The sequence below is a fragment of the Rattus rattus genome, chromosome 7 (assembly GCF_011064425.1).
Source record: "Rattus rattus isolate New Zealand chromosome 7, Rrattus_CSIRO_v1, whole genome shotgun sequence".
NCBI classification, from domain to species: Eukaryota; Metazoa; Chordata; class Mammalia; order Rodentia; family Muridae; genus Rattus; species Rattus rattus.
Genome location: NC_046160.1, coordinates 95,112,884 through 95,124,057, shown reverse-complemented (window position 1 = coordinate 95,124,057; position 11,174 = coordinate 95,112,884). Strand labels below are relative to the sequence as shown.

The window sequence follows — 11,174 nt, the reverse complement described above, 5'->3', positions numbered from 1 at the left end:
GATGAAAGTATCATTCAGGCTGCAAAGATCAGCACGTAGTCAACACCATCTGTCAAGAGGAAAGCAAAGGCCTAATCTGTAACTGTGAGCTTTTCCACCCGTGCCCCAGTTCACACAGAATAACTTAGAGGTTTGTTTTTTTATTAATAAATGCCTAGGCCTCAAGCTAGGCTTATTCCCTGACTAGCTTGTAACTCAACTATCCCATTTATACTATTTTATGTCTGCCACCTGGTCAGATACCTCTCCTCAGTTTCTGATGTCTGACTTCCTCCAAGTCTAGGTGGCAAATCTTCCTGCCTGACTATTTTCCTCTCTCTCTCTCTCTCTCTCTCTCTCTCTCTCTCTCTCTCTCTCTCTCTCTCTCTCTTCATTTTACTTAGTACCTAAATCATATTCTATCATAACTTGCATTTATCAATACCCTTTTAGACCCTAAAACATCTTCTTAAACTCCAAACAACCAAAGCTTAATTGTGAAACTGTAATTCTCCAGTCGTCGTCCCCTTCAGAGACCTGAGAAGGACAAGCATTACCTGAGCAAGCAGAAGTACAGAGCAAGCAGCTTCCAACTCCCTAGAAATGGCAGAGGTTGCTGGCTCTGGGGACGGTCACCCGACACTGCTCTGCAACATTGGAGCACCATCTTCAGCCTACTGGCCCAGAATATCTCACAGAAGTTTTTGTGAACCAGGAATTAATGAAGGACTTGCCTACCTTGTCCTTGCAAAGTCCAACAGTCAACTTCCCTGCATCCTGTTTGTCCATTTTGGACAGCCTTCTGCCTGCCGTTGAGGCAAGGGCAGTTCCTTGCCCAGTGTCTAGCTTGCCACATATGAAGCAAACTTCATAAGGAGGATCTTCGATGTTCATCCTCGTCTTTGAACTAGTGTGGGGGTGCTGCCAGGAACAGACGTGTTTCACTGTCACACACACACACACACACACACACACACACACACACACACACACACACACACACACACCTTTTATTAATAAAACACTTTTAGGGCTGGTTAAGAGCACGGACTGCTCTTCCAGAGGTCCTGAGTTCAATTCCCAGCAACCACATGGTGGCTCACAACCATCTGTAATGGGATCTGATGCACCTATTCTGGTGTGGTTGAAGACAGCTACAGTGTGTGTGTGTGTGTGTGTTTAAAGAATAGAACATTTTAAGTGCTATATTCTGTAGATCCCTGAGATTTTTGAAAAAAAACATATATATCTGTAGTATATCAGAATAGGCAAATGTTGCTTGTTTCTAGCTGTTTACTATCTGACTGACTTTGAAAACATCTATATGAGACTAAATAAAGCTTATTACATTGTATTTTTAAACGAGTTGCATAGATACAATACCTTATACAAGAGTTAAAACATATATACATAGTATGTTGTAGCAAAATATAATCCTAAAAGTGTATCAATATACAAAGTCTATACCAAAGGTAAGTATGTGGTTTGTTAATGCTTTTTAGTCTAAAAGTGGTTCTAATAGTCTACCCTTTTATCCTTTATTCCCCCTTTTTTCTTTTCATCCTTTCTCCCTGACACTAGATAAGAGAGAAAGAAGGATAGAAGAAAAAAAAGAGATTCCTGAATCCAATCTTCCTTAGTTTCATCCCCGACCAAGACTTCTAATAGCTTGTGACCAAGCCCCTCCCCCAAAATGACAACAAATATCTGTCACCCACCCAATGACCAAAAACCACCCACCCTATCTCTTGGGAATGGGACACTGTTCTCTAAAGTTGCTTCCTGCTGTTTGGGGGCAATTATCTCTTTGGGAGGTGGTGTCCTAAGAAAATGGGATAATGGCCAAATCATAGGAAAGATTTGCTGTCCATTCTCTGTGTGATGGGAAGGTGCAGGGCTTAAGGAAGTCCTGGCTGGAACAGTCTGTAAGGCTGGACCAACTGAGAAAGCCCTTTTAAGCTTGTTTTGGATGCAGATTTTTTTCTTTTTGGTTCTTTTTTTTTTTTTCGGAGCTGGGGACTGAACCCAGGGCCTTGCGCTTCCTAGGCAAGCGCTCTACCACTGAGCTAAATCCCCAACCCCCTGGATGCAGATTTTTAAAAAATATATATTTTTAAATTTTATTTATTTAATGTATGAGTGCCCTGCTGCATATACACCCACCTGCCTGAAGAGGGCATCAGATTCCCCTATAGATGGTTTTGAGCCACCATGTGATTGTGGAAATTGGACTCAGGACCTCTGGAAGAGCAGCCAGTTCTCTTAACTGTTGAGCCATCTCTCCAGCCCCTGGATGCAGTTTTGTTTTGTTTTGTTTTGTTTTGTTTTGTTTTGTTTTGTTTTGTTTTGTTTTTGAGGAACCAGCATTTGAGGCAGTTTGTAGGATAGGATCACCTGGGCTATTTGTCTTGTTCTTTGGCGTCACCTGGGCTACTTGTCTTGTTCTTTGGCGTCTGGTTCTCTTGCTTTGCAAACATATACACTTTCAAAGGTTAGATACATTTCTGCATTAGCACAGGTATGGAATGTGCATTGTGCACAATTCAGCTAAAGATGATTCTTTGTTCTGTGTTCAATCAGAAAAAAGACATCAAACTTTAGAAGTCCTTTAGGACCATATATCCCAACTGTAATATAAATCTCCAGCCATGCCATATGAGAGGATGGCATGATACGTCTTGAGGACTCGGTAGCCAACAAGATCTATTGGCTATGCACAGCTGAAGTCCTGGCCGGACACATCCATGCCTCAGCCAGTCTTAGAGCTGTTCCCAGGTAGAGATCAGCATGTACTTTCCCTGTTTTGTTGTTCTTGGTTTCTTCCTTCATGTCTGCTGCCAAGATTTTCAGGTCTCCCTGAGTCAAATCTAATCTTTATTAATTTTGACGGAATCCATAGCTTTTCTCCTCCTGTAGAAACAAATACAAAACTTCTTCCCCAGCACAACCCATTTTCTGTCTTCCATTCTGAAGGTAACACATCTATAGGCTGATTTAATTCAGCAGTCCTTTCTAAAATCCAGTGTTTTTCAGCAGTTCTGCTGTCTCATTGACATTTAAAATTTTTTTTTCTTTATTTCGGAGCTGGGGACCGAACCCAGGGCCTTGCGCTTGCTAGGCAAGTGCTCTACCACTGAGCTAAATCCCCAACCCCGACATTTAAAATTTTTAAGGTAGGGGCTGGAAAGATAGCTCAGTGGTTAAGAGCACTGACTGTTCTTCCAAAAGTTCTGAGTTCAAATCCCAGCAACCACATGGTAGCTCACAACCATCTGTAATAAGATCTGATACCCTCTTCTGGTGCATCTGAAGACAGCTTACCATGTACTTATACATAATAAATAAATTTAAAAAATTAAAATTTTTTTAAGGTAAATAAAGTATTTCTAACTATCTTTGGGAGGTCCCATTTCTCTCTTCAGTTCTATGAGCATTTCCTTTAAAGTCCTGTTAGATCTCTCTACAATTGCTTGTCTTGTAGGGTTGTAAGATATACCAGTAACATGTTTTTTTGGGTTTTTTTTTATTTATATCATTAGTTTATTTACATTTTTTTCTAGTATAAGAGTTCAAGAGTTTAATCCAATTTCCAGATCATATCTCTTAAACTTTCTTCATTCTGTTAATGGGATGAATTAAATATCCTTATTTTTTAAGTAGCTGGTGCCTTACTATAAAGAAAGGAGCAGCAAATCCAGATCCAAAGTACACGGTCATCATAAGCAGTAACCGCCACTTGTTTTCCACTGAAAACGGCAAATTCTTCCCCGGACCCTCCTCATAGTGGCTGCGACACACCACGGAGGTGGTGAACCTCCGGATACTCTGGCCCAACATGCTGCTGCTGGAAGTTCTCCGAGAGTCGCAGAGACGGAAGGCAGAAGAAATGACCATACCACCTCACCCTACTTTCTTCACGACCTTGCTATCCGGAACGATTTTTTTTTTTAAGATTTATTTATTTATAATATATGAGTACACTGTAGCTGTCTTCAGACACACCAGAAGAGGGCATCAGATCTCATTACAGATGGTTGTGAGCCTCCATGGGGTTGTTGGGAATTGAACTCAGGACCTCTGGAAAAGAAGTCAGTGCTCTTAACCACTGAGCCATCTCTCCAGCCCCCAGTAACATGTTTAATGTTATAATGTCTAACACATTGTTGTATTCTAATGCATATATACATCAAAACATCATCAACTTCAATCTGTAAAGGCATTTCCAAGACTGTCATCTCCTCTGATAAATGTGCAATATCAGAATAATACCTGTCGCTGTGGGTAGGTTCCAGTCTATTCTTCTGAAGACTCTTTAGACTCTTTATTCTGATTTAAAGAGTCTTCTAATCTCCTTTCTATGGCCTCCAGCCTAGCATTTCATCTTCCAGTCTTCTCCTTTTCTAAGTCTGCTTTCTTTTGATCTTTCTTAAAGTAGATGTATAAAACTACAATCATGGGGTTGGGGATTTAGCTCATTGGTAGAGCGCTTGCCTAGGAAGCGCAAGGCCATGGGTTCGGTCCCCAGCTCCAAAAAAAAAACCAAAAAAAAAAAAAAAAAACCACAATCATTATTGAATATATAATTATTTTTATGTTGCTAAGCAAAATCAAATTAAATGGGGTACAGATGCATTGTGTCATAGAGTTTTCCATATTTTAACACAGAAAATATCTTCTTTTTGATCTCTAAGGCTCTTCTTAAGGACTTCCCAAGTATCTTACCAAATCTGTTGACTTTTCAGTTTTTCCTGCCATTTCCACCTCTCACTGGCTGGAGTCCACCAAGTCTCTCTGCCACTCAGCACATCTCACAAGCTGCTGGCTCCTGGCTGTGCCCCACTCTGGTCTTTCTGACTGACTCTGGGCAGTTGCAGGCTTTCACTGGAGGGCACCTGCCAGCAGTTCCAGGCCCATGTGCCCTGCCACACTGGGCCAGGTCTGTCTTCTGACCTCTGCCCACTCTGGGAAGGTGGCTCTGGGCCGTGGCCTTGTCACTGCCTGTTCTGGCTTCTCCTGTGGGCCCAGGCTGCTCAGTCTCTCTGCTATGCCTGGGAAGTGCACTAAGGCTCCATCCTGAGAGACATCACAGTGTAGCTCCAGCTGAGCTAGCTCATGGGCCAACTCTTAAAAGAGCATTATCTATGCAGCATGGGGTTTTATTATTTTTACCTAAAGATGTCTCTTTTTGGTAACAACAAATGTGGTTTTTAAGAAAAAAAAAAAAAAGGCCTGGTGCTTTTTTTTTTTTTTTTTTCTTTCTTTTCGGAGCTGGGAACTGAACCCAGGGCCTTGCGCTTGCTAGGCAAGCGCTCTACCACTGAGCTAAATCCCCAACCCTGGCCTGGTGCTTCTTAATACACCTTTAACAGTTTTTAAATTATTTCACGTCTGGTTAAGTTGAGATTTTTAAGAACTTCATTTTCTTTCCTTCCCCCCTCCCAAGAATTTCATTTTTTTTTAAATATATCTTTTTTTTTTATTTTTATTTTTTTTTTTTTTTTCAGAGCTGGGAACCGAACCCAGGGCCTTGCGCTTGCTAGGCAAGCGCTCTACCACTGAGCCAAATCCCCAACCCAAGAACTTCATTTTTAATTTGATCTTTTCAAAAAGGTCAACATACTGCAAGCACCTGTCAATAAAGGTTAATAATAATAATAATAATAATAATAATAATAATAAGCCTCTCCTGGTGGCTTTTGGTTCACTTTCTCTCTTTTTTTTAAAATATTTATTATGTAATTATGTAGAAGTACACTGTAGCTGTCTTCAGACACACCAGAAGGGGGCATCAGATCTCATTACAGATGGTTGTGAGCCACCATGTGGTTGCTGGGAATTGAACTCAGGATCTCTGGAAGAGCAGTGGTTAAGTGCTCTTAACCACTGAGCCATCTCTCCAGCCCCTGGTTCACTTTCTCTTAAAGGGAACATCTTCCACCCAGCTAGGAAACTGCCCTGGGAGGTGTCTGTTTCCTGCCTTTCCACCTGGGACTTTTTCTCAGACTCCAAGCCTGGATTCTCTGAGTCCCATATTGGGTGCCATTTGTAACTGCGGGCTTTTCCACCCACGTCACAGGTTTTGAATGACGACTTAGAGGCTTTCTGTCTGCCACATGGTTGGATACCTCTCCTCGGTTTCCTACGTGGGACTTCCTCCGAGTATGGGTGGCAAACCTTCCCACCTACTTCCCAGAGTTCCTCTCTCTCTGCCAATGTCCCACTTTTGATCCTGCTTCGGCGTATTGGCCATCAGATTTTTATTGGCAGGTGATGCTTCCACACAGTACCCAAGAGATTATCCCTACAGGGATCCATCAAAGTCCATGCTGCTGGGACAGTCTCAAAATGTACTAACTTGGCTTTTTGGCTTCTGTAGTTCTACTTTGGGCTAACTGTTCTTGTTGTGGTGGTTTGGATAAAAATGGCTGCCATAGGCCCAAGCAGAGTGGCATAATTAGGAGGTGTGGCCTTGTTGGAGGAGGTACATTCATATTGCTTTGAGGTTTCAGAAGTTTAAGGTAAGCCTAGAAGCTCCCTGTCGTCTGCTGATCTGGATGTGGCACTCTCAGCGACCTCTCCAGTACCATGTCTGCCTGTGTGCCGCCACATTACCCACCATGATGATAATGCACTAAACTCCTGAACTCTAGGCCAGCCCCAGTTAAGTACTTTCTTTTATAAGAGTTGCTGTGGTCATGTGTCTCTTCTCCACAGTAGAAACCCCAACTAAGATAGTTATTAACTGAAGTATGTCAGCCCAGAACATGGGCTTTGTGCTTAAAAGCTCACCCTGGAGAGAGGCTCAGGGCTACACTGGGGTCCTGAACACCCAGTATAGTTGCCAGTCAGTTAATAAAGACTTTCTATTGGCTTAAACCCAACACTGAGCAGTCTTCTCTGACTGATTCCCAACAACAATGACCACCAAGCTGATGAGCCAGACCCTGGTGTGTTGCCGTTGTTTGCTTTTGTCTGGGGCGTTTATCTATTTGCTTTTGTTTTTTTGTTTTGAGATTGATCTTGAACTCAGCATGTAGCCAAGGCTAGCCTTGGTTTCCTAAGTACTCCGAATATAAGCATGTAGCACCACAGGAAGAAGTACAATTCTGTATGTGCTCATGACTACCTACAATGAATGACCCTGTGTTGTATGAAGGGTCAATGACCTAAACCTTTCCTGTTCAGGTGGGACAAGAAAGTTGACTTGACAGGTGTCCTAGTCAGGGTTTCTATTCCTGCGCAAACATCGTGACCTAGAAGCAAGCTGGGGAAGAAGGGTTTATTCAGCTTACACATTCATATTGCTGTTCATCACCACAGGAACTCAGGACTGGAATTCACGGGAACAGTCTCAGTCTCAGGTCAGGAAGCAGGAGCTGATGCAGAGGCCATGGAGGGATGTTACTTACTGGCTTGCTTCCCCTGACTTGCTCAGCCTGCTCTCTTATAGAATCCAAGACTACCAGCCCAGGGATGGCACCACCCACAATGGGCCCTTCTGCCCTTGATCACTATTTGAGGAAATGCCTTACTGCTGGGTCTCATGAAGGCATTTCCCAAACGGAGGCTCCTTTCTCTGTGATAACTCCAGCTTGTGTCAAGTTGGCACACAAAACCAGCCAGTACAACTGGTAACATCTGTGTGCTGTTGGCATCCAAGCACCAACCACATTGGTATTTACCACTTTCAGACTGCAGGGATCTGACCCACAGGTGGAGTCTTCTCTCACATACAAAAGCCCCATGCCTGGTGCCACTCTCTTGAGAGACGGAGGTCCTTCGTTGTTCCAATTAAAGGAAAATCTGCCCTTGTTGAATTCTCTTTTATTCCTTTGTGTCTACAACACCTTGACCAATCCCCACCTAATACTATATATTTGGAAACTGCTAAACCGAAAATTAAACTAAACACAGTATTTGAGATCACTCATACACTAGCTTCATCTAGTCATCTCATAATATCTAAATGTTATGTTCTTACTATAAATGCGTATAGTTCCACTTGGGCCAGGCATGGTGGTACATGCCTTTAATCCCAGCGCTCTGGAGACAGAGGTGAATCTCTGTGAATTTGAGGCCAGCTTGTTGAGTTCCAGGACAGCCAGGGTTGTTACATAAAGAAACCTTGCCTCAAAACAAAACAAAACAAACAAACAAACAAACAAACAAACAAAAAAACCAAAAGCAAAACCAGGGCAAACAGGAAATGGTAGCTGTGTGCCAGCACACGTTTTATGTGATACTAGAGATAGAACACAGGGTCTTGTGTCTGCTAGGCAATTCCTCTACAACTGAGCTATGTAGTTAGCATAAAGTAGCCCTGTCTCTTAGGGGGGAACCCTATAGTGAATTTGGGAGGAGAGGCTGGAGAATCAGAAGGTCAAGTCTTCCCCAGCTACACTGCAAATTCAAGGCTGGCTTAGCGTGTCCTAGATCCTGAGTAAACATGTAATGAAAATAAAGCAGTATATGACAGAAATTTTAACGGAGTAATCTAATATCTGGTGAGACAGACCAAAGGAGAAAAGAAAGAAAGAAAAAAAGAAACAAACGAATGAACAAAGGAAGGAATGAAGGAAGAAAGGAGAGAGCTTACAAACAACCTCAGGAACATAGAAATATAAAAAAAGACATGATTACACAAAAATAAAACATTTAAAATCTAAATAATACCTTGGGCCATTTTATACAAATTTGAATTTTCTAAACCCATTAAAGGGCCAGTGAGATGGCTCGGCAAGTATCTTAGTTAGAGTCTCATTGCTGTGAAGAGACACCATGACCAAGGCAAGTCTTATAAAAGGAAACATTTAATTGGGGCTGGCTTACTGTTTCAGAAGCTTAGTCCATTATCATCATGGCAGGAGCCATGAAGGTACGCAAGCACAAATGGTGTTGGAGAAGGAGCTGAGAGCTCTACATCTTGATCCACAGGCAGCAGGAGACTGTGTTCCACATTGGGCGGAGCTCCAGCATAGGAGCCGTCAAAGCCTACCTATGCTGTGACACAGTTCCTCTAACAAGGCCACACCCACTCCAAGGCCACGCCTCCTACTAGTGCCACTCCCTATGGGTGAAGCATTCACAAACTCCAGTCTATGGGAGCCATTCCTAGCCAAACCAGCACAGCAGGTGAAAGTACTTACTGTGTAAGGCCAGCAACCTGAGTTTGATCCCCAGAACCTATGCAAAGAGAGAAGGAAAATACTCCACAAAGTTGTCCTCTGACCTCCATGTGTGTCTGTGGTACACACAAACACAACTCTTCACTACACAATTTATGTACACAATAATAAATGCCCATTTAAAAACTGGTATAATAAAATAGATGTTTTAATTGACAAAATCATCTTAATAAAATGAGAAATCTAAGTTGATAACCAATCAAGATGCAGAACTCAGAGAAGCTCAGTGGAGCACACCTTTGATCCCCGCACTAGGGAGGCAGAGGCAGGAGGATCTCTCTGAGTTCAAGGCCAACCTGATCTCCATATCATGTTCCAGGACAGCCAGGGCTACACAGCGAGACACTGCCTCAAAACAAAAAGACATTGAATTCGTAATCAGAGGTCTCCCATCAAAAGTCAACAGGCCTAGATGCACGCAGCTATAATTCCAACACTAGAGAAGTCGAGGTGGGAGGGTCTCAAGTTCAAAGCCAGCCTAGGCTACAGAGCAAATAACTGCTTCAGAAAACTAGGAAAGGGGAGCCCCTCCCCCACTTCATGTTTTGAGGTTATTACCTGGAGGTCAAGCAAGGATAGGAACAAGAAAATCACAGGCATTTTCACTTACCAAGATAGAGAAGTAACTAACGCATGGCGGGGTACTTTAGAATGCACATCTAGGTGTGAGTTATTACGGCTGAGCAGATTTAGCAGGACTCGAAGGGATGAGTTCCCTTAGAGACTCTATCAGTACGCAAAGTGAGGTTTTACATTAACCCTATTAAAGAAAACACACTATTTTAATCGTTACAGAAAAAGCACCCGATGGTGTGAAACACCGTTCATCGTTAAGAATGTTCAGAAATCAAGGGATGAAAAGAAACCTCCTTCGCTCTACAGATGCCCACAGTCAAGCATGCGGGTTGGGTGTCTAAGCACTTTTTGCCCTAGGAGGGCTGCCTCTTCAGCCAGAGGATGCTCTAAGGCAATTGTTAGGAAGTTGGTTGTGCCAAGGGTTTGTGGAAGAGTGTGTGGAGATGTGGTTTTATTCTGGACTAGTAGTGTTGACAGCAAGTTAGCAGTTCTGGGACTGGATTTTTTTTTGTGTGTGTAAAGATTTATTTATTTTACTTTATGTTTATGGGTGTTTGCCACATGTGCACCTGGTGCCCTTAGAGGTCGGAAGAGGGCGTCGGAGTCTCTGGAACTGCACTTACAGCGGCTGTGAATCACCACCTTCTCCTTCGCAGTGACAGGGATTAGCGTTTGCGGGACACAGAGGAAGGCAGTGGGAGGGAGCGGAGCTTCCTGGCCTTCTCCTGGTGTGCATCCAGCCCATCTGCGAGCTCTGGATGTGTTAATGACTTTAATCTAGGAAGTAGACCTTGGTTTCAAAGGTCTCTGCCTGATCCCTGGTAATTATGGCACCCAGAGAGTGCATTAAAGCCTTGTATGGCGTTCTTCTACTTACAGGAAGTTCTTCACGTCCTTGAGGACCTTTGCCGTGGAGCCACGGACTCCCAGTTCATGCAGCGTGGCCTTCATCCTCCTCAACCCCATCCTAGTTTGCCCTTCTCCTAGAACCCTGTCCACACCACAAGGCAGACCTTACCCCACCGCCATCTTTTTTCTGCCATCTTGATCCCTTCTTACTCTAGAAAGTTCTAGCCAACCGTTCTGCACCTCTTCCCGTGCGCTCTGCCTTTTCTTTATCCTCACAGCCTCCATTACTCCCTTTTGCCCTCCCTGCTTTCTTTCATCCACACTCAATGAAATACAGTCCCTGGGACCCTCCAGGTACAGAAGAGACAAGGGTAGCAGAGGAAGACACAGATCACGGACGGCTATTAAAGGCGCACACTTGAAAGCTACAAAGTGCTGTGCCTAGCCCTCACCCCGCCAAGGGCCGACGTTAGAGGAGCATCGGTTGAAATAACTGTATCTGTGATAGGTGGACTATATTCAAGTCCCTCCTCAGCCCCAGTACCTGCTAATGTGGCTTTAATTTGAAATAGGTTCTCTGCAGAT

At 43.4% G+C, this 11,174-nt stretch overlaps 1 protein-coding gene across 1 annotated transcript; it reads right to left on the bottom strand.

Moving 5' to 3' along the window:
- Positions 1-3,495: 3,495 nt before the first annotated feature.
- On the bottom strand, positions 3,496-3,912 carry LOC116905229 (cytochrome c oxidase subunit 7C, mitochondrial-like). The gene has a single exon (XM_032908044.1). It carries the CDS (start codon positions 3,871-3,873, stop codon positions 3,625-3,627), a length of 249 nt encoding a protein of 82 aa, XP_032763935.1. The 5' UTR covers positions 3,874-3,912; the 3' UTR covers positions 3,496-3,624.
- Positions 3,913-11,174: the final 7,262 nt, after the last annotated feature.

What these genes read in the sequence shown, in the direction of transcription:
- LOC116905229 (XM_032908044.1), bottom strand. Translation starts at nt 3,873, where the DNA reads ATGGTCATTTCTTCTGCCTTCCGTCTCTGCGACTCTCGGAGAACTTCC.